The 21,366-nt window shown below is 44.6% G+C and overlaps 1 protein-coding gene across 1 annotated transcript in view; it reads left to right on the top strand.

Moving 5' to 3' along the window:
- The window catches only part of TDRD9 (tudor domain containing 9), a 137,587-nt gene extending 116,509 nt beyond the window's left edge, over positions 1-21,078 (top strand). The window contains 8 exon segments of the mRNA XM_017861911.1: positions 1-75; positions 823-893; positions 2,751-2,860; positions 3,753-3,849; positions 8,964-9,102; positions 10,833-10,951; positions 18,024-18,096; positions 20,389-21,078. The exon segment at positions 1-75 is cut by the window's left edge and continues 7 nt beyond it. Coding sequence (XP_017717400.1) covers positions 1-75; positions 823-893; positions 2,751-2,860; positions 3,753-3,849; positions 8,964-9,102; positions 10,833-10,951; positions 18,024-18,096; positions 20,389-20,490 — 786 coding nt within the window. The 3' untranslated portion in view covers positions 20,491-21,078.
- Positions 21,079-21,366: the final 288 nt, after the last annotated feature.

The raw sequence follows: 21,366 nt of genomic DNA, 5'->3' as shown, positions 1-21,366 counted from the left end.
GACGACGAGAAGTATCTCATCCGGATTTTGTTAGAGAGCTTTTCTTCCAATAAACTGGGTACTCCAAACTCTAAGGTGATTGTAGGAGTTTTAAAATGTAATTTAAAAGCTTAGTATCATTCTACATTTATATGCTAGGAGTTGTAGTCAGTAGTCATGGTGGTTTTTTCTTTTCTGGCTTTTAATGCTGTTACTTTTCTCACAATGAATCCTCTTATAATAAGAAAAAACCCTGGGGTTTAGTGTTTAGTGGGGTTTAGAGAGAAGCTTTGACTAGTTTTTTTTTTTTTTTTTTTTTTTTTAACCCTCCTGATGTACTTTTTTGTCAGACTAAAGGAAGCACAGTGTATGGGTTCAGAGAACTGGTGCCAGCCTTGGACTCCCTGGCTGGCTGTTAGAGCCAGTGCTGCCTGCCTGCTTGGAGAGGAGGACTGGCCAGGGTGTCTCCTTGTTCAGAGACTCCACTTGTATTTCCCCAGCCTCTGGCTGTGTGATCTCAGGTCTACCTATGCAACTGAGTTAGCCTGCTGCAATTCAAATAATAGTATTTCCACTAAATTATTTGTCAATGATTCTTTTTTGTTGTTCAAAGGCTTTCTTAAACATATATATCAAAGAATGTTAGTGAAATCGTTGAAGAGAATGAGTTACATCCCAGAAAAATACCTTCTTTAAGGCACTTTTCTTAACTGAATCGTAAAGACATTATGAATGAGATTTCTTTTTTTTTCTTTAAAGGATGAGCTGACTTTTGAGTTTTAAAAATTCATGTTAAGTGTTATCTTGCTTATTGGTAACACTTCCTATAATTTGTGCATGCAGGCAGTACTTCACGGGCCTTTTAACCCTTATGAACTAAAGTGCCATAGTTTGACCAGAATATCCAAATTCAGGTATGATTAACTTAAGTTTTCCATGAATTTTTTTACTCTGCTTTTGTATTTGTAGACCTCATCAGAAAATAATGTATCTTTATATCTAAACTGTTGGAATGTGTTATCATTTTTTTTTGGAGACAGAGTCTCACGCTGTCACTTAGGCTGGAGTACAGTGGTGCAATCTCAGCTCACTACAACCTCCGCCTCCCGGATTCAAGCAATTCTCCTGCTTCGGCCTCCTGAGTAGCTGGGATTACAGGTGCATGCCACCATGCCTGGCTAATTTTTGTATTTTTAGTAGAGACGGGATTTCACCATGTTGGTCAGGCTGGTCTCAAACTCCTGACTGTGTGATCCACCCGCCTCGGCCTCCCAAAGTGCTGGGATTACAGGCGTGAGCCACCGCACCTGGCCGGAATGTGTTATCTTTTCTAACTTCTCATTTCTCTCCCTTCTTTTCTAACTTCTCATTTCTCTCCCAGTTCCTGATTTGAGGTATTCTCTCTCTCTCTCACATGAAAGCCATTCTATATAAGACATTTTTGAGTGTCTTTTATCAGAGACTACATTTTTTTCTGTTCTTGTTACAATTGTTATTCAGCAAAGCTGTGAGAGCCAACTGTATGCCAGGAGCAGTGTGTGGTTTGGGGCAAACAGTAGTGAACAAGAAACAGTTGTTTGTCTTCATGAAAATTATGGATCCAGTTGGTGGGCGGGGGTGTAGAAGAAGCTGGTAACTACAATATAGGGTGATAGGGCTTTTGATAAGGGCACAGAACATGAAAGCATCTAGGGGGCTCAACCACCCTTGAAAGACCATGGAGTTTTCCAGAGAAATCTGAGGCCTGGCGGATACAGAGGCATCAGCCAAGGTGCAGGTGTTGGAGGAAGAGAGGGGAGATGGGATGAGGGTGGCTCCACGGGCAAGTGCGTAGGCTTGAGTTTGAGAGTTTGCACGTGTGAGTAACTCGAGTGAGTTTAGTAAGATTGGAGAATTGGTTGGGAGGAAGGGAGGTGCCAAGCTTGTGGTAGACGAGGGCAAGCTATGTAGACTTCATCCTGAAAGGGTTGGTGAACCTTACTATGTGCCTTTTAAAATGATTCCTTGTCTTCTCAAAATGTCCTCTGGGGAGCACATTGGAAATGCAGATGCCCAGGTCCCCTTGGGCCTTCCAAATGAGCCTGCATTTCCACAAGGCCTCTGGGGACCTGCCTGCGCTTATAGTCTCAGGAGCCCCTGTGTGAAGCCGGCACTGGATTTCAGAGTAGAAAGATCCTTAGGCAGGATTGTGCTTCTGAGGCTGGTCCCTGCTGTAACCCAGGGTGGGAATATGGGAGACTGAGTCCAAGGCAGGAGATACAGAAACAGCTTCACCAGCGCTTTCAGAGTGGAAGCAGCAGGATAGAGCTGCATTAGAGTCAGTGATGAAGGGAAGAGGAAGAATTAAGGGTGTCCTTGCTGGAGCTGCGCCAGGCTTCTGCTGAGAGGTGACGGAGGAACTGTGGGGTGGACCTCTGCCAGGATGCAGGTGATGGCCCTTATGGGTTGGCAGTGCAGGGCAGAGGGTCTCGAGTGGAGGTGGAGGTTTGGGCATCCACAGTGTGTGCCTGGTTCCTAAGCCAAGGAGTGGTCGGGATCATCCACGAGGGAGTGGAGAGAGAAGAGGGCCAAGGACCAGCTTGAGGACTGCTGTGTGAAGAGGTGGTCTAGTAAAAGGAGATGTGCAGGAGAGTGGGGGGTTAAATATTTCTTCCCGTCTATCATCGCAGTTGCCTGTTTGTATTTTTGAAATGGGTTGCTTGTGGGTTGGCATAGCACATTGCCTGGTTGGTGGATCAGTCACCCCATCTCCTGGTGCTCCTGCCTTTTAGGTGTGTGTGGATTGAGAAGGAGAGCATCAACTCTGTCATTATCAGTGACGCCCCTGAAGACCTTCACCAGAGAATGCTGGTTGCAGCTTCCCTGTCCATCAATGCAACTGGTAATTTAAAGCTTCTGTTTGTTCCTTGTCCTCTCTTTTTTTCTTTTCCTTGACTTCAGCTACTAGGAACAATTTATCCTCTAATTGGTGAACAAGTGTACACTTATGTGCTGTTCTTTTTTTTTTTTTTTTTTTTTTTTTGAGATGGAGTCTCGCTCTGTCACCCAGGCTGGAGTGCAGTGGCCGATCTTGGCTCACTGCAGGCTCCGCCTCCCGGGTTTACGCCATTCTCCTGCCTCAGCCTCCCAAGTAGCTGGGAATGCAGGCGCCCACCACCATGCCTGGCTAATGTTTTGTATTTTTGGTAGAGATGGGGTTTCACCATGTTAGCCAGGATGGTCTTGATCTCCTGACCTTGTGATCCACCCACCTCGGCCTCCCAAAGTGCTGGGATTACAGGCGTGAGCCACCACGCCTGGCTTATGTGCCACTCTTTTAGGCCATTTTCTGACTGCTTTGGCTGCTGTGAGTTTACACGGTGGAGCGTTCTTATGTTTCCTTTTGTACAAGGATGTGGGAAGTATTAATAATTGACTCCTGGATCTTTCTTTCATTCCACCCTGCTTGACTGCAGAGTAGAATACATCTAAGCTCTTGGCCCTGGGAAAAATCCAATAGCCTGATGAGGGGAAAGAGATGCAAAGAGTAACCAAATAGGAGCTATCCCCAAGGTGGGGTAAAAGGTTAAGCATCATAGCGGAGTGTGTCTCTGTAGGGTACCGTGGGAACAGAGAACAGGGAGTGTGCGTTACTACTGGGGTGGGCCTGTGGGGACTGGACAGACTCAGCAGAGGAGGGGATGCCTGCAGATGAGTAGGAGTGGGCCGGGAGGGAACGCTGCCCTGAGCAGCGTGAGTTAATGCCCGATGTTGATTTAGCGTGACTTGAACAGGATCTACGATGCTGCTGAGAGAAACCTCTCTGATGCCTCATATCCCTGGCCTCCCGGCTCTCCTCAGCATGTTATTCGCACCGGTGATGGAGTTAAGGTACGGGCATCCCTCTTGTCTGTAGGCTTTGTAAAATAAGAACCTGACAGGGAAAAAATGGGGGCCTCTCCTTGCTCCTTTTGGAAAGAAAGCCTTTACAGAAGCTAGCCATGGCACGGCTCGCTGCTTGGGGTGAAGCCTGTGTTGTTATTGATTGATTTATGCTTGGGCTGATTTTGAAAGAAGCTCAGAAAACTTGTAAAGGTACACACAGTGTCATGTAGGAGCTTGAGGCAAAAGTGGGGCAAAATAGATTAAAAATGGAGCTAGGAATCAGGCTCAAAATGGGATATCATGGTGTGGTGGACATCCCATTGTCAATGGGTGGTAAATGTGATTCCACGTTTTCTGGTGACCAGTTTTCAACAAGTACATGTCAGTCCCCCTTCCTTTGGTAACCATGACATCAGAAGATTGTAGCTCTTGTTAGTGCCACGATTAAGTCAGGATTTCTCCCAGAGACTTTGATAGAGAGGAGTGTATGATGGTATGAGCAGAGCTCTTAAAGTCACCCTCACAGTGGGGGCTGCTGCCTTGTAAGGTTTTGTTTCCACATTAGGGATTGACAGAGCATTCTCTGTGGGGAAAGCACTAACCTAGGTTTTAGTGGAGCAGTGGGTGGGGGTGGCTAGAAAAGGAGTAATATTTGGGCTTTAGGAACTCACATTCTACTGGGCAGGATGGAAATGGCCATGACGAGACTGCAGTAGAGGCCTGGTAGCACTTCAAGAGTTGGGGCCATGGAAAGTTACCCTTTTCTTCTTTTCTAGTCAGCTGGTGAGCATGGGGGATGGTCTGTAGACCTAGCGGGCTGAGTTCAGACAAGGCAGGTGAAGGGGCCCCACCGTTTACTCAGTACTTTTTGCCATTACACCTGTTCAGAATCTGACAGTGCAGTCTCAAAATGTGCAGTGATTTTTTTTAGTTGTACGAATATTTTTTTATTTAAAATATGTGCTACTTAGAAAAAGCCAAATGTGAAAATGAACACATTTTAAATTTATAGATTTAAACTTAAATATTTAGTATACTTATTTAAAATTTTATGTATATACATATTTTCATTTAAGATTCTTGTTATACTGTATTCTTTTCCCACAAATATCAGGTTTTTCATATTATGATATCTTTGTAAATATCCATTTTGATAATTGCATCATATATCACTGAATGGGCATATGATGGCTTACCAAAATACTGCCCTGTTTTATTTATATATGCACTTGTTTCTGAGCAGCTCTTGTTCTGATAGAATTGAATATGCCTTTAATTGTTGAAATTTGGCCTAATTTTGCAATGATGATGCAATAAATATCTCTAAGTTCAGATATCTTGGAGCCCTCGTTGGGGAGACAGATGTGTAGGAACCACACATGGCAGTGGGATTATCTCATGAGCAATAGCACACTGTGCACATGCAGGCCCGAGACTTGGCTAGTGCAGAAGCAGGTCCCTTCCTGTCATGGCACTTTGGATGCCCTGCTTGCCTTTTTAACTAGACAAAGCTCCTGCTTCACTTCTTTTCAACACCAGCTTTTGAAGATTTGAATAATATAGTGTATTATTTTTAAAACTCCAGAGTGCAGGTGTTTAGGTTGTAGACATTCAAGAAATACTGACATACTTGGTATTTAAAACACCGTCTTTCTAGAAAAAGCACAAGCTTAATAGGAAAAGGTTATGTATATAACAATACACAGTGCCTTGCTGGTGGTTATAATCATTTTGTTGAATTAACTGAAGTGTCCCAGATTTGGGATGGTTTATGTGACAGTGTGCGTAAGACTAGTTGCCTTTGAATCCACAGGCTTACCTAGGTGATTATCAGAAAGATAGCAGGGGGGCCTGGCTTGTTTTCCTCCAAACTCTGCCTGCCTCTGAGTAGTTGTATAAGCTTGGTGGTGTTGTTGTTTATTTTGTTTTTGTTTTTTGAGACAGGGTCTTACTCTGTCTCTCAGGTTGGAGTTTTTTTTAAATTTGTTGAGTGAGTAACAACTGTTTTTGAGAAACTTTGAAAGATGAGAGCTGTTTGATTTGAGATGAGCATTCTCCTTTCCGTTCACTTCAAGTATGCAGTCCTCTGCAGTGAGCAGGAGGGGAATCTTCAGTACAGACCAGGCCCAGGGGTCCCGTCACTGTGTCTTAGGTGTGTTCCAGAGGGGAGCTGTCCTCCAAAGCACACAGCTCCTGAGAGCCGCTGCCGGGCCATGCACCCGTGCCAGCTTGCTTCCTTTTCTGAGCCACCTCTCTAATGCGCACCCGCATGGGACTCGTCTCCTGTTGGGGTGGCGTCTGGCTGTTGCACTAGAGGTTGTCCTGGCCCCACTTGTTAAACTCGAAGCCTGCAGTCTCTGGGTAAAGTCTGTTCTCCCTCCACATGTGTCACTGTCCTATCACAACTGATTCAACTTTACGACTAAGTGATAATTTTTTGCCACCTCTAATATACCCTTTGTACAACAGTGGCAGGAAAAGAAGCTAAACAGAAAATTTTATCTTGATTTTCAATTTAAAAAGGGAAAGGAGATATGTGTTACGCCCCATTCATAAGCAGAGACATCTAAGTGGAGGCCACTGTCCCCTTCCTTGCCAACTGGCTGTGGACTGACCTAGCTGCCATTTGTCTCCCCTCCTTTATTCTTTCTGCCATGTGACCTTTGCTTGTAGCTGGCCCCTCAGTAACTCAGGGTGACTGAGCCTTGGTGCCAGATTTCCTCTTACCTTCCTCATGGAGCTGATCCACCACACATTTGTCCCTGGAGTGCGTCACTCCTTTTGCTGCCCCGTCCTCGAGGTGTTTTCCCTGAACAGTTGGAGTAGTTGATGGTGTCAGCCTGGATTCAGTGGCATCATCATTGTGTACTTCGTGGAGGCCGCCTCCCTGGGTGAGCAGAATGCTCCGTGGTAGCAGAGCCTGGCACCTCCAGGATGGGAGCAGACATCTGAGAACACTCTCTTATTGGTGTAGTGACAAGATCACTGTACTTACCTGCTTCCCTTGGTTCCTGGAGCCAGGTTTTGCTACTCGGGAGACTGCCATGATTTAGAGGGCAAGTCACGTGTCGAGGGCAGTGCTGTAACCCTAGGAAGATGGTGCTTCTGAATAGGCATGAGAGGGTGGGGGGATCTTTAAACAACAACAACAACAAGTTCTGTCAATTAAAACTTAAAAATTAATATATATACTTACTGTGTACCCACAAAAATTAAACAACAAATTAAATGAGGGTGGATTGAACAAAGACTGATTATTTAACTGGGTTTTCCAGCTACTATGGCTAAAAACAAATTACCCCAAAACTTCAATGGGCTACAGCAACCTTCTTTGCCTCTGTGGGTGAGGAACTGTGTCAGTGTACACAGGGACGGCTTGTTGTGCTCGCAGTGTTGGGGCCTCCAGCTGAACGACTGAAGGCTAGCGGGTGTCCAGGCTCACATCTGGTGGTTGCTGCTTGCCAGAGGCCTCAGCTGCTCTCGCTGAGGACTTCCACAAGTGGTCTGTCTGTAGGCTAATTTGGGTGTCCTCAGCATGGTGGGTTGGTGCTGAGGGTCCTGAGAATGAGCCAGGTGGCAACTGTCACTTTTTTTTTTTTTTTTTTGAGTTGAAGTCTCACTCTGTCAGCCAGCCTGGAGTACAGTGGCGCCATCTCAGCTCACTGCAACCTCTGCCTCCAAGCGATCCTCCCACTTCTGCCTCCCAGGTAGCTGAGATTACAGGTGTGCCCCACCACGCCTGGCTAATTTTTGTATTTTTAGTAGAGACGGGGTTTCGCCATGTTGGCCAGGCTGGTCTCGAACTCCTGGCCTCAAGTGATCTGCCTGCCTCGGCCTCCCAAAGTGCTGGGATTATGGGTGTGAGCCACTGTGCCCAGTGTATTAGTTAATTCTCACGCTGCTAATAAAGACATACCCGTGCCTGGGTAAATTATACAGGAAGAGGTCGAATTGACTCACAGTTCCGCATGACTGGGGAGGCCTCAGGGAACTCACAGTCATGGTGGAAGGGGAAGCAAACACATTCTTCTTCACATGGCGGCAGCAAGGAGAAGTGCCGAGCAAAAGGGGGAAAAGCCCCTTACAAAATACTCAGATTTCATGAGAATTCACTCATCATCACGAGAACAGCATGAGGGTAACCACCCTCATGATTAACTGCCTTCCAGAGGGCCCCTCCCATGACACATTTGGACTGTGGGAACTACAATTCAGGATGAGATTTGGGTGGAGACACAAAGCTTAAGCATATCACCTGGCCTGTGTCACCTTTTGTAGTCTAGCTGCAGAAGCCACACAGTGTGAGTTTTACCGTAGTCACAGTCACATCTAGACCACTGTGGCTTGTAGATCCCACCGTAATTCCCAGTGCAGTTGGAAACTAATGACACGCCTTGGGCACGGGAGTAATATTGGATTTGTTTTGAGAAGCTACCCCAGTGTGCTCTATGGAAAAAAGATTGGAAGAGACAGGAGTAAGAGATGGGGAATTGGTCAGAAAAGTTGTTACCAAGTCCAGGTGAGAAGTGACAGTGTCTTGGACCAGGCTGTTGGCAGCAGCAATGGAGAGGCTAACGGATTTAGGGACTAGTAAAAGTGACAGGATGTGCCAGTGGTCAGAGGAAGGTGGTGATAAAACTGGGATACAAAACTTTGTAAGTGTGCACCATTGTTTTAGGATGAGAAGGTGAAACAGCCTTTTTTTTTAGGCTTTTTCTAAGTGCTAGACTTGTTTCACAAGTCATAAATATGTGCATAGCCTTTCTCCAGAAATCTCCCTAATAAGAATTTAACCCATGGAAGGAATTTAAAGGTAAGGGGAAAAAAAACCCCATTAATGATAAAATATTCTTTTCATTATCTTATCTACCACATTAGAAACTTAATAAAGTATTAATAAAATTAAGTATTAATAAAATATGGAATTTACTATCCTTACCTATATATTTTGTAACTATATTTTGATTGTAAAAACTGGCAGAAAAAATGCACAAATGAAATTAATTGCTGTGCTAGGGCTGGCAGAATTTAGGATAATTTTATCGGTCAATTTTTACATGCTAAAACATGTACTTTAACAATTCTGAAATAATGGACTCTTCTGAAAACATTCCATTTAGGATTGATCAGAATGGCAAGTACTATACTGGAGTCCTTTGTGGTTTGGGGTGGAATTCAACTACAGGGGCTTCCATACTGCCCGAGCACGACATGGAGCTTGCGTTTGACGTTCAGTTCAGCGTGGAGGACGTTGTCGAGGTAAGGGTAGCACAGCATCACGGCGCCACAACCCTGTCTCTTTCTGGTTTTGCTCACCTGACAGTGAGTGCAGAGTCTGCTGTGGAGCTTGCGGTGCAGACACACGCCTCTGGTCCTGGAGATGTGCATATTCCTTGTTCCTCCTGGGGTCGCCTTCCAGGAGGACCGCTCCTTAACTTGCCAATTTCACGTATCTTTCCTGTGAAAAGTAACTTCCTGATAGATGGTGCTCTCTGAATCTCTCATTTGGTGTCTCCTGGGTTAAGCTTTTTTCTGGGCAATCAGCTAAACCACGGGCTGTAGGGCTGCTGTGGATCTCATTCCGAGTCAGGAAGTTCTTACTCACTAGTTCTTACTGGGAAAGGAGGACACGAGTTCCTGCCCGTCTGCCCTTCTCCCAGCCTGGTGACCATGCTGAGCAGAGGGCTGGGTCGGCGTGAGTGCAGAGCTGAGCTACTTGCAGCATTGTCTGGGCACCGCAGTAGCTCTGGGGTGAGGTAGCAGAGGCAGACAGGGAAACTGTGTTGTACAGAAAGTATTTGTATGTCATTTGAATCTAATAATGAGAAATGTGGGCTCATATTGTGTACATTAAAAAAATCTTTCATCATTATAGTAATTTATTTTTATTGCATTTTACAAAGTGAGGAAACCAAAACTGATCCTTTACCACAAATAGTTTGAGAAATGCTACTCTCTAAGTACTCAATTGCCTTTCTTTCTTAGAAGTTCCATGGGACGGGTGAGGTTAACGTACCACACTGAACGGCTGGGGGAAAGGAGGAGCTGCGGAGACAGCTGCCGATGCTCCAGGGGCAGGTGTGGGTGTGTCTCTGTAGCTGTTAAGTCATGATTGCCCGGTCTCAAGAAGGGGCTTATGGGCTTGAAACTACTCCTTAAGCCATAGGCCTAATGGGAAAATGTAAAACTATTAAGATGCTACAAGCAAATACAGAAAATCTGTGTGACTTTGGGTGTGGCATGAGTTTGTAAATACAACACCCAAAGCACAATCTGTGAAGGGGAAATTGATACATTTGAATTTATCAAAATTAAAAACTTTTGTTCTGCAAAAGACCCTCTTCAGAGGAAGAGAAGACCAAGTGCACACTAGGAGAAGATATTTACAAGTTGCATATCTGATGAAGGACTTGTATCCACAATATGTAAGGAACTCTTAAAACTCAATTATAAGAAAACAAGCAACAAAATTAAAGTATACATGGCAATAAACACAAGAAAAGATGCTCAGCATCATATGCCATTAGGAAAAGGCAAATTGACACTCCCATGAGATAGCACCACATACTTACTGGAATGGCTAAAATCCAAAACCTAACAGTAACCAGCAATGGCAAGGATGTGGTGCAGGTCCCGGGGACCTTTTGTTCATTGCTGGTGGGAGTGCAGATTAGTGCCACTGTTTTAGAAGACAGTTTCATATGCAGTTAAGCCCGCACCTACCATATGACCCAGGAATCCCATCTGTAGGTATTTATTCAAGAGATTTGAAAACTAGCATCCTCATAGAACTTGTATGTGAATATCAATTGCAGCTTGATTCATAATTGCTAAAAACTGGGAACAGTCAAGATGCCTTCAGCAGGTAAGTGGATAAACCATATTGATGACAGAGAATACTAACTCTGAATGCTATGGATTATCTAACATGGGATGAAATTCAGTTACACTGGAGCCGTATGAGTGTTTATGTTGCTGTTTATTTACAGGTTAATATTCTCAGGGCTGCTATTAACAAGCTAGTCTGTGATGGACCAAATGGATGCAAGTGTCTTGGGCCAGAGAGAGTTGCGCAGCTTCAGGACAGTGCCCGTCAGAAGCTTTTAGGGTAAGCTGTGTGATGACGTGGTCTTCTTTTCTTCCCAATCAACTTTCTCAGCTGCCTTGATCATGGCTGTTTTGAATTGTGTAGGCAGTGTGACATGTCGATCACCTGAAGTGGAGTGCCAGTGCTGGAGGCAGCACTGGGAGGCATCAGAATGTAGGACGCCCTTCCTGTGGAGAGCAGCACCCTTGTCCCGTGTGTGTGTGTGTGTGTGTGTGTGTGTGTGTGTGTGTGTGTGTCCCTTGAAGGGACAGCGTGGGCAGGGCATGGGAAGCCACAGTGGGTAATGTGTCACCCACCATTCCCAGTGGTGGGTGTCTTAGGGATCGGGGGAGTCCGGCCTGCAGGACTGGGCCTTACAGAGCTGGGTCTCTCTTCAGCCTCTCTGCAGGGGAGGTCGGAGAAGGAGCATTCTGACCTCACCTCCCTGTCTCTCACCTCTTGCTGGACTCTCCATGGGCCAAACCACACCAGAATGCAGAGACAAAGGCTCCTGTTGGTGTAGCCCATGAGCCCAAGGCAGCTCAAGGGCCCTGGGAAGGCCAAGAAGAGTGGGAGTGGTCGTGGAGGAGAAACCAGCATTCCACCTACCCAGTCCTGTGCTCCTGCCCCAGAGCCAGTCTCCCTCGGCAGGACACGGTCCTTCCTTGCCTGACAGTGTCCTGTGCTGGCTGGGACCTGGAGCTATGTGAGAGCAGGTGGCATCTGGTATCACGGTGACACTTCTCTCCTTCCTATGCCTTTTGCTTTGATTTCTTTTAGTTTAATAAGCATTTTTTAAAAAGGTATATATAGTCGTCTTACAAATGGTGAGAAAGGCCAGTTTTAGTTTTCTCTCTTCATTTTCTTTTATATAAAAATATTTTAAATATGTATTTATTTATTGTTAGAGATAGGGTCTCACTCTGTTGCTCAAGCTGAGTGCAGTGGTATGATCATGGCTCACTGCAGCTCCAACTCCTGGGCACGCATGATCCTCCCGCCTCAGGCTCCCCAGTAGCAGGGACTATAGGCATGCACCACCACACCTGGCTAATTTTTAAGCTTTTTATATAGATGAGGTCTTGCTATGTTGCCCAAGCTGGTAATTTTTTTTTTTTTTTTTTTTTTTTTTGAGATGGAGTCTTGCTCTGTGTCACCTAGGCTGGAGTGCAATGGCATGATCTCAGCTCCCTGCAACCTCCTCCTCCCAGGTTTGAGCGATTCTCCTGCCTCAGCATCCCAGGTAGCTGGGATTACAGGCACCCACCACCATGCCCAGCTAATTTTTGTATTTTTAGTAGAGACGGGATTTCACCATGTTGGTCAGGCAAACTCCTGACCTCAGGTGATTCACCCACCTTGGCCTCCCAAAGTGCTGGGATTACAGGCATTGAGCCACCACGCCTGGCTGGTAAAAATATTTTTATGTAAAATTTGGGTTGAAGTTTAAGTACACAGGTACACGCCCATGTGGCCAGCACCCAGGTCAGAGCCCCGGTGCTCCTTAGGGTGTGCGGGTGTGGTTATAGCCACCATCACTCCCTGCCCCCAAAACGAGGGTAACTGTGTCCTGCCTTATTATGCCATAGATAGGTATTGGTTTGTTTGAACAATGCAATAACTCTAGTGAATTTATAGTTGTGCAGTCTATCAACGCAACCCAGCTTTTCAGCATTTCTGTCATCCAAAGAAGTTTACTCTTAAGTATTGTCAGGAAAGGCAGTCTCACGTAGGCAGCCTTTGATCCCCTCTCTGCAGTCTGAGAACAGGCCTTGGGCCTGGAACGCTTTCTTCCCATAAAATTAAGGGTCCTCACAGCTTGTGGAGGGCTCGTTGCCATGTGTGGGAAGATCTTTCCTTGATTCAGGCTCTGCTCTGCTTAAGCCTGTGTGTCATACGGTACCTGGTCAATCCCACCACTGCAGGGATGGGACAGGGCTCTCCTGCTGCCACACAGGAGAGGGGCCTACAGGCCTGCCTTGTCTTCCAGGAGTTACCTGCTGGCCACAGGGACCAGTGCCCATCACTAGAGCTGATCCTGTCCTGTCCCCTCTCTCTGTAAGTAAAGGTTTGTTCCAGCCAGGGCCTGACTGTGTGTTTTCCTTGGCGACTCCAAGACAAGATGCAGGGGTGCCCCAACTTCTCCTGGTAGCACGTCACAGATGCCACCTGTTTGACTAATATATTGAAACAGAATGTGTCATTGTTTGTACAACCCCATAAATGTACTAAAAGTAATAAATTATGTGCCTAAAGTTGATGACTTTTAGGATATGTAAAGTACACCTCAGTAAAGCTGTGTTTAGGATTGAAAGTTCCCCCTGTCCATTTACATGCGGTCTTGCTCCCACCCCAGCCTAGGTACCACTGATCTGCTTTCTGTTTATGTATTTGCCTCCCCTGATATTTTTAATTTTAAATCTGGCTTCTTTCACTTAGCTTGGTGCTTTTGAGGCTCATCCATGTTGGATCGCGCTCCTTTTCACTGAAGAGCATTTCAGTGCGCGCGCCACTTTTTGTTTTGTGCATTCACCAGCTGGTGAAATATTTGGATTATTTCCAGTATTTGGCCGTTAGGAAGAAAGCCGCTATGAATAATCACATGCAGTCTTTTTGTGAAGACGTGTCTTTCTCTCGGGTAGATGTCTGTGAGTGGAGTTGGTAGGTTGTATTGGTATGTTTATGGTAATCTTTTAAGAAAAGGCCAGGGCTGGACGTGGTGGTTCACGCCTATAAGTAATCCCAGCACTTTGGGAGGCTGAAGTGGCAGATCACCTGAGGTCAGGAGTTCCAGACCAGCCTGACCAACCTGGTAAAACCCTGTCTCTACCAAAAACACAAAAATTAATTGGGCATGGTGGCACGCGCCTGGAATCCCAGCTACTTGGAGGCTGAGGCAGGAGAATCGCTGGAACCCAGGAGGTGGAGGTTGCAGTGAGCCAAGATTGCGCCATTGCACTCCAGTCTGGGTGACAAAAGCAAAACTCCATCTGGAAAAAAAAAAAAAGGAAACAGCCAAACTGTTTTCCAAAATAGCTGTAACATGTTACATTTCTACCAGCAACGTAGGCTGACTCTGGCTTCTCCACATTCTCACCAGCATGTGGCACTGTCAGTGTGTTGGTACTGCAGTCGGTGTGGTGAGTACGGTAGTTTCTCATTGTAGCATTAATTTTCATTTCCTTAATGACTAATGATGTAGAGCAACATTTTATCCTCTTAGCCAGTCATTTATCTTTTTTTTTTTTTTTTTTAGTGAAATGTCTGTTCAGATCTTTTGCCCATTTTTAAATTTGTCTTTTCATTATTGAGTTGTAGAAAGTTTTTTAAAAGTTTAGATACCTGTCTTTTGTTGGGTAAGTAATTTGCAATTAGTTTCTCCATTGTGTAGCTTGTCTTCTTATTTTAATGATGTCTTCCAAAGAACACAAATTTTTAATTTTGATGAAATCTACTTGCTGTGGTTTGAATGTGATGTGTTTGAAACCTAATGCCCAGTGCAACAGTGTTGGAAGGTTGGGCATAATAAGGGGTTGATTGGACTCATGTCATTGCGTGAGAGGGTTAGTTATCAAGAGAGTGTGGATTGTTGTAAAGTGGGCCTGCCCCAGTGCCTCTTCCTGTCTCAAGTACTCGCTTGCCCCTCTGCCATGTCATGATGCAGCAAGAAGGCCCTGGCCAGGTGCTAGAGCCATGCTCCTGCACTTCCCAGCTCCAGAACTGTGAGAAATATGTTTCTTTATAAGTGACCCACTCTCTGGTCTTCAGTTATAACAGGGGAAAATGGACTAAGACACTATTTTATCTTTTTTTTTTTTGAGACTCAGTCTACTTCTGTCGCCCAGGCTGGAGTGCAGTGGCGCGATCTCGGCTCACTGCAGCCTCCACTTCCTGGGTTCAAGCAATTCTCCTGCCTCAGCCTCCCGAGTAGCTGGGACCACAGGCGCCTGCCACCATGCCCAGGTGATTTTTGTATTTTTAGTAGAGACGAGGTTTCACCATGTTGGCCAGGATGGTCTCGATCTCTTGACCTTGTGATCTGCCTGCCTCGGCCTCCCAAAGTGCTGGGATTACAGGGGTGAGCCACCACGCCCCGCCTACTTTATCCTTTTTAAAAATGAATTATGCTTTTGGTGCTATATCTAAAAAAATCCTTGTTAAACTCAAGGTCACAATCATTTTCTCTCTTTTTGTAATTTTTTATATTTAGATTTTTGATCCATTTTGAGATGATTTTGTATATGGTATGTGATACAAGAGCCTAAAGTCATTTTTTGCATATGAATATCTAGTGGTGATGACATCATTTACTGAAAAGCTATACTTTTCCCATTGAATTGCCTTGGTACCTTGGTCAAAAATCAATTTGCCATAAATGTAAAGATTTATTACTGGGCTTTCTGTTTTGTTCAATTACTTTATCTTTGTACCAGTGCTATATTGTCTTAATTGCTGTAGCATTAGTCCTCCTGTTTTGTTCTTTTTCAAAATTATTTTTACTCTTTTCTATTCTTTTCCTTTCCATGTAAATTTTAGGATCAGCTTGTCAGTTTGTATAAAAAGCCTTTTTGGAATTGTGATAGGGATTGTGTGGAACCTGTGAGTGAGTTTGGGGAGAATCGCCACCCTAACAGTAGTGAGCCATCCAGTCCATGGAGATGGAGTGTCTGTTCCTTTGGGTATTCTCTAATTTCTCTTAACACTGTTTTAGAATTTTCAGTGTGCAGGTCTTGCACTTTAGTTGTTTCTAAATATTTTAGTCCTTTTAATGCTATTGTGAATAAAATTTTCTTTGTTTTTGAATTTTTTTTTAGAAAGGATCAGTTGATTTTTATATATTGGTCTTTTACCCTGTGGCCTTGTTCAACCTCTGCATTCTAGTAGTGTTTGCGGACTCCTTAGGGTTTCCTACACACAGGGTCATTATTATTATGAAAGCTTTCTTTCTCTAGTAATACTTCTTGTTCTAAGGCCTATGTTGTCTGATATTAATATAGCTACCCCAGCTCTCTTTCGCTACCATTTGCTTAGCACAGCCTTTTCTGTCCTTTTACTTACAATATTTTTGCAATTTTGAAGTTTTTCAAATTTTTTTCTGCCTCGTGCCTGCTCTCTTCTCCCTTGGGGAGACATTGCTTTGCACATCTGCTGGTGTGCTGGTGCTAAACACCTGCCAACACGGTCCGAATGGCCTCGCTGGTCTGTGGGGCTCTGGTCACTTTTCTTCAGTCTTTTTCCTCTTTGTTCTTCAGATTGGTTAATTTCTGCTGATCCATCCTTAAGGTTACTGATCCTTTATTGTTTCATCTCAGATCGATGTGGATGTGGTACAGAGAATTTTCCATTTCATTGTACTTTTCAACTCTAAGATTTCTATTGTTTCTTTGGTAGTTTTAATTTTTATTGAGATTATCCCTGACTCATTATTATCCTGTTTTTAAAAAAATTCTTGGCACCTACCTGTTCACAGTGGCTGCCTTGAGGTCTTTAAGTGCTGAACCCGCAGCTGGCCACACACTCAGCCTCTACTGGCTGCTCTCCTGTGTGTGGGCCACACATGCCTGTGCCTTTGATGCCTCCTAATGTTTTGTTGGAAATTGGGTACTTTGGAAATGTACTGGAGCAGTCCCCCAGAGCTGTTGTTTCTGGTTTTATTGTTTTGTTTGTTTCACTTTAGAAGCATGCCTAGACTTAACCTGTAAGTCCCTCCCCCATGATGGGAGGTCACTGATGTCTGGGTTCTGGTGTTTTGTTATGTTTTCCATTTTAATTTTTATAGAAACAAAGTCTCACTTTGTTGCCTAAGCTGGAGTGCAGTGATGTGGTCATGGCTCACTGCAGCCTTGAACTCCTGGGCTCTGGCATCTGGCGGTCCTCCCACCTCAGTCTCCCAAGTAGGTAGGACTACAGGCATGTGTGATCACGCCCAGCTCCTGTTTTGTTTTGTTTATTCTTATTTTTATTTTTTAGTCTGGCTTCCTAGGTGTTGTCCTTGTATCTGATCTGCACAGTTTAGTGCTTAGCCAGTGATCAGTCAGAAGTTGTGTTTAAATACTGCCCTGAAGGCTTCTGCTCTTTGCCATTGGGTTGGAAAGTGCACTCCAAGTTCAGGCACTTTTTAATTCTTCCCTGGCCTCTGTTTTTCTCAGAGCTTCCCAGGTTTTTCCCACATGTGTGCACCCCTCCATCAGTCAGAGATGTGCGGAGGGTCTGCTCTCCCTCTGTGGCACCCTCCTTTCCAGGGTCTCCCTCTTACCTCCTGAATAGTCTGGTCTGCTGCTGGCCCCAAGCAGGATGTGGCCTGAGGCTGGAAAGCTGTGGGCTTTCCCCATCTGTTTCCTTCATTGCTGTTTCTACGGACAGTGCTGCAAATCAAGGTGTGAGGGTTTTTCACCCTGTGATCCAGATCACGTAGCCTTTATGGCCCTGGGAGTGCTGTGGTGCTGGGTTCAAGGGCAGGTGTATGGGGTGGGAGCGGCCCCTTACGCCAGCAAGAACTCCACACCCTCCACTGTTCTCCCCTGGAGCCGGCAGTTTGTCATGAACAAATGCTCCTCAACTTGTTTGCCTTTGCCTTTGGTTAATTTCCAGAGCCTTCAAATCATTGTTGTATATATGTATGTATGTTGTATGTATGTATGTATGTTTACAATTTTGCCTTGTTTGATAGTTTTTAGGGGGAGAGGCTCTGCAGAACTCTTTACTCCCTCATTGCTCGAATTCCTTGTCTTTTAAAGCTGATGATATTTCCAACTTGTCATGACTGCTTGAGAGCTAATGGTACAAAATGTCCTGTTACATTTCAGAGAACTTGACTCATTCATGTGGTGATGTGCAGTGCTGGTTGCTAAGGGAACATAGAGACAAGACTTGGTCTTGCAGATTTGCCGCACTCCATTTCTTTCTGTTTTTGAATATGCTATAAATTAAAATATTTTCTGATCATAACTGCATCAATGTTGGCCTTTAAACAGTTTATTCTAGTTCTAATTCTGTGAGAAATATATAGGATTTAAATCTTTAAAAAAATCACAGCAGTGTTTTCAGTGACTAATATATAATTAAGATAATTTCCTTTTTTAAAAAATTATAGTTTGTTCTGTCAATCAAAACCAAGAGAGAAGATTGTTCCCAAGTGGCATGAAAAGCCCTACGAGTGGAATCAGGTGAGTGGGACGCAGGCTACTACATGAGTCGAGGCCACGTGGAGGAGGGGACAGGCCCAGGGCGGACCCAGGGTTCAGAGCCAGGGCTGACTTGAGGGATCGAGAGGCAGAGACAGGAGGCAAAGTGGATGACTTTGGGGGCCAGCCGGCAAATGTCTCAGACCAGACAGGGTGTTTCTGCACAGCATCCTCTACGTGATGTCCCGGCAAAGAGTGAGACACCAGAATAACTCACTGCCCGTGAGTTGGGAAAAAACAGGTATGAGGGTCTGGATTGGACCCTCCTGCTCTTGGTGGTCTTTGTGAAATGCGCCTTGGCTGTTCCTGCCGCGTGACTGGCTTGGTGGCTTTCAGGCTCTACTGGTTGTTATCTTTGTTTGCTTGGGCTGCCGGCACAGTGCCACCATGGGTAGGGGCTTAGAAACAGCAGACATTTGTTCTCACAGCTCTGGAGGCTGGAAGTCCTAGGACAGGTGCCAGTTTGTGGATCCTTGTGAGGGACATCTGCAGATGGCCACCTTCTCACTGTGTCCTCACGTGAAACAGAGATGTCCTCTCTTAGGGCACAAATCCCATCCTGGGGGCCCCACCCTTATAACCTCATCTAACCCTTATCACCTCCCAGAGGCCTCATCTCCAAATACCATCACAGTGGGGGTTCAGACTTCAGTGAAGGAATTTTCAGGGGCCACAGTTGAGTCATGAAGAAGGAAAAAGCCCTTCACAGGCTCTCTGATACTTCCTGTCTGTAGGGCTAGAAATGGAACAAAATGTGATTTCAGAGAAGGGAGCCCAAAGGAATTTGGAGATTTAACTCTAGAGCCAGGGACGTCTTTAGATATAAAGCAGCAGGGGCAGTCTTTCCTCTCCCTTTTCGCGATCTAAGTGAGGCTCTGCTTTGGGGTGCTGTGTCCCATCCTGCGCCTAAAGGTTGCTCCTGCTGTGAGGCTAGTCTGCTCCCCCTGTGCCCTGCGCCTAGGTCCCACTTCAGGGACCCCAAGGCTGATCTCAGCAGCCGGCCCAATTATGTGCAGAGCTTCATGGGCAAGGAGAGGGGCAGCCACACCACCCCCTGTGGCCATCAGCCTCGACTGGAGTGTCTGAGGGTGATGAACTAGCAGGACTTTCTTGAAAATAGAATTTCACTTTGAGGTTAGTATGTTTTAGAAAATTTCAGTGTTTTCAAAACCTGTAATGCAATTACCATCCACATTTACATATGCATGCATGGGAGATTTCTCGGTAAAGCTTGCCATAGTATTAATCATGAATTTATTTGTTTGTAACTTTTATTTTAGATTCAAGGGGTACATTTGCAACTTTTGTTACCTGGGTATGTGGCATAATGCTAAGGTTTGAGGTACAATTAATCCCATCACCCAGGTACTAAGCATAGTATCCAATAGGTAACTTTTCAATCCTTGCCTCCCTCCCCCATCTAGTGGTCCCCAATGTCTCTTGTTCCCATCTTATGTCCATGAGTACTCAATGTTTAGCTCCACTTTTAGATGAGAACATTTACAGTATTTGGTTTTCTATTCCAGCGTCAATTTGCTTAGGGTAATGGCCTCTAGCTGCATCCTGATTGCACAATTTCATTCTTTTTAATGGCTGTGTAGTATTCCATGGTATATGTGTACCACATCTTCTTTATCCAGTCCACTGTTGATGGGCACCTGGGTTGATTCCATGTCTTTGCTATTGTGAATAATGCTGTGGTGAATATGTGAATGCGTGTGTCTTTTTGGTAGAACAATTTGTTTTCTTTTGGATATATACTCAAGTAATGGAATTGCTGGGTCAAATGGTAGTTCCGTTTTAAGATCTTTGGGAAATCTCCAAACTGCTTTCCACAGTGGCTGAACTAAGTTATATTCCCACAAATGGTGTATAAGCATTCTCTTTTCTCTGCAGCCTTGCCAACATCTATTGTTTTTTTGACTTTTTAATAATAGCTATTCTGACTGGTGTGAGATGGTATTCTGTGGTTTTGATTTGCACTTCTCTGATGATTAGTGATGCGTGGAGCATTTTTAAATGTTTTTGGCCCTTGAGTGTCTTCTTTTGAGAAGTGTTCCTGTCTTTTGTCCATCTTTAATGGGATTATTTAAACATGAAATTAAAAATGAATTATCAAACATACAGTATGAAGTGCGAGAGTAGAGAAGTGTTCTGTAAATATTTTTGGAGAACTGAATTATACTTTGTGCATCCCGGATGTTAATGCATGTGTATTTTATGTCTGGAAACGCTGTCACAGAGCCTGACTGGTCCTCTTGTCTACCCCATTAGGTTGATCCACAGCTGGTCATGGAGCAGGCCGACCGTGAGAGCAGCAGAGGGAAGAACACCTTTCTCTACCAGCTCCACAAACTGGTTGTGCTCGGCACCTGAGCGTGTCCACAGGTGGCCTCCAGCACACCCCTCAGGAAGCTGCGGAGGGTGGATTCCAGGCTCCCTCCGCCGACCGACTTTCCTCTGTGTCTGGGCGTTACAGTCTGTGCCCACTGCATCCTAAAGGCCTTTTCTTTCTTCTTTTCTCTTTGGGTGATAGTCAGAGAGTGGTGTTTTTGTTCAGGTGGGAAGGATTGGAAACTCTAGTCTTTTCTAGAAACAGAAAATCACTGTATTAAATATTTTGGAAAAATTGTTCTGAAAGAAGACTGTTTGGATAAAGAGCTATATTTTGCTTTAAATTTATGAAGGTAAATATAAGTAGTTAATCTTAGATGTAATGTTCCAGAATGTGCCTACATATTCTAACATATTCTATTCTGTTACAGTGATTTCAACCAGTAGTCCAGGAAAAAACTTAAAAAACAAAAAAACCATGTAGTATTTTCTGATTTGTTTTTTCCATGAGGGAAAATATCTAATTTTTGTAAGACTAAGTTGAGTTATAGTTCTTGGTTCACATTTTGGAAATCAGAGATTACATGGCCATAGCTTATCTGTGTTAAAACAATAAAAGCATTAGATGAAGTTTCTGTCTCTGACAGTTTTTAGTCAGAGGAGGTTAAGATGTATTTAGTTCTAAAAAATCTGAAATTATGAAACTGATACAGGGATACAAGACCTCTTTTAAAAACTCAACTCACATCAGTAAGGATTTGGTCAGAACAGAGCTGTTGTAAATACAGCAGTGAAAGACTCCAGTGAGCTCACATATGTGAGAGGGAAGTTGTAGGATCAGAGAAATGCTCTGCTTAAACCGACTTGTCCCAAGTGGACAATTTGAAGATCGTGAGGAAAGAGGAGAAGCACGTGTGT

This window comes from Rhinopithecus bieti, unplaced genomic scaffold, assembly GCF_001698545.2.
Source record: "Rhinopithecus bieti isolate Rb0 unplaced genomic scaffold, ASM169854v2 scaffold_61461, whole genome shotgun sequence".
NCBI lineage: Eukaryota > Metazoa > Chordata > Mammalia > Primates > Cercopithecidae > Rhinopithecus > Rhinopithecus bieti.
The sequence above is the reverse complement of the archived record's forward strand: the minus strand, read 5'-3'. Positions and strand labels throughout refer to the sequence as shown.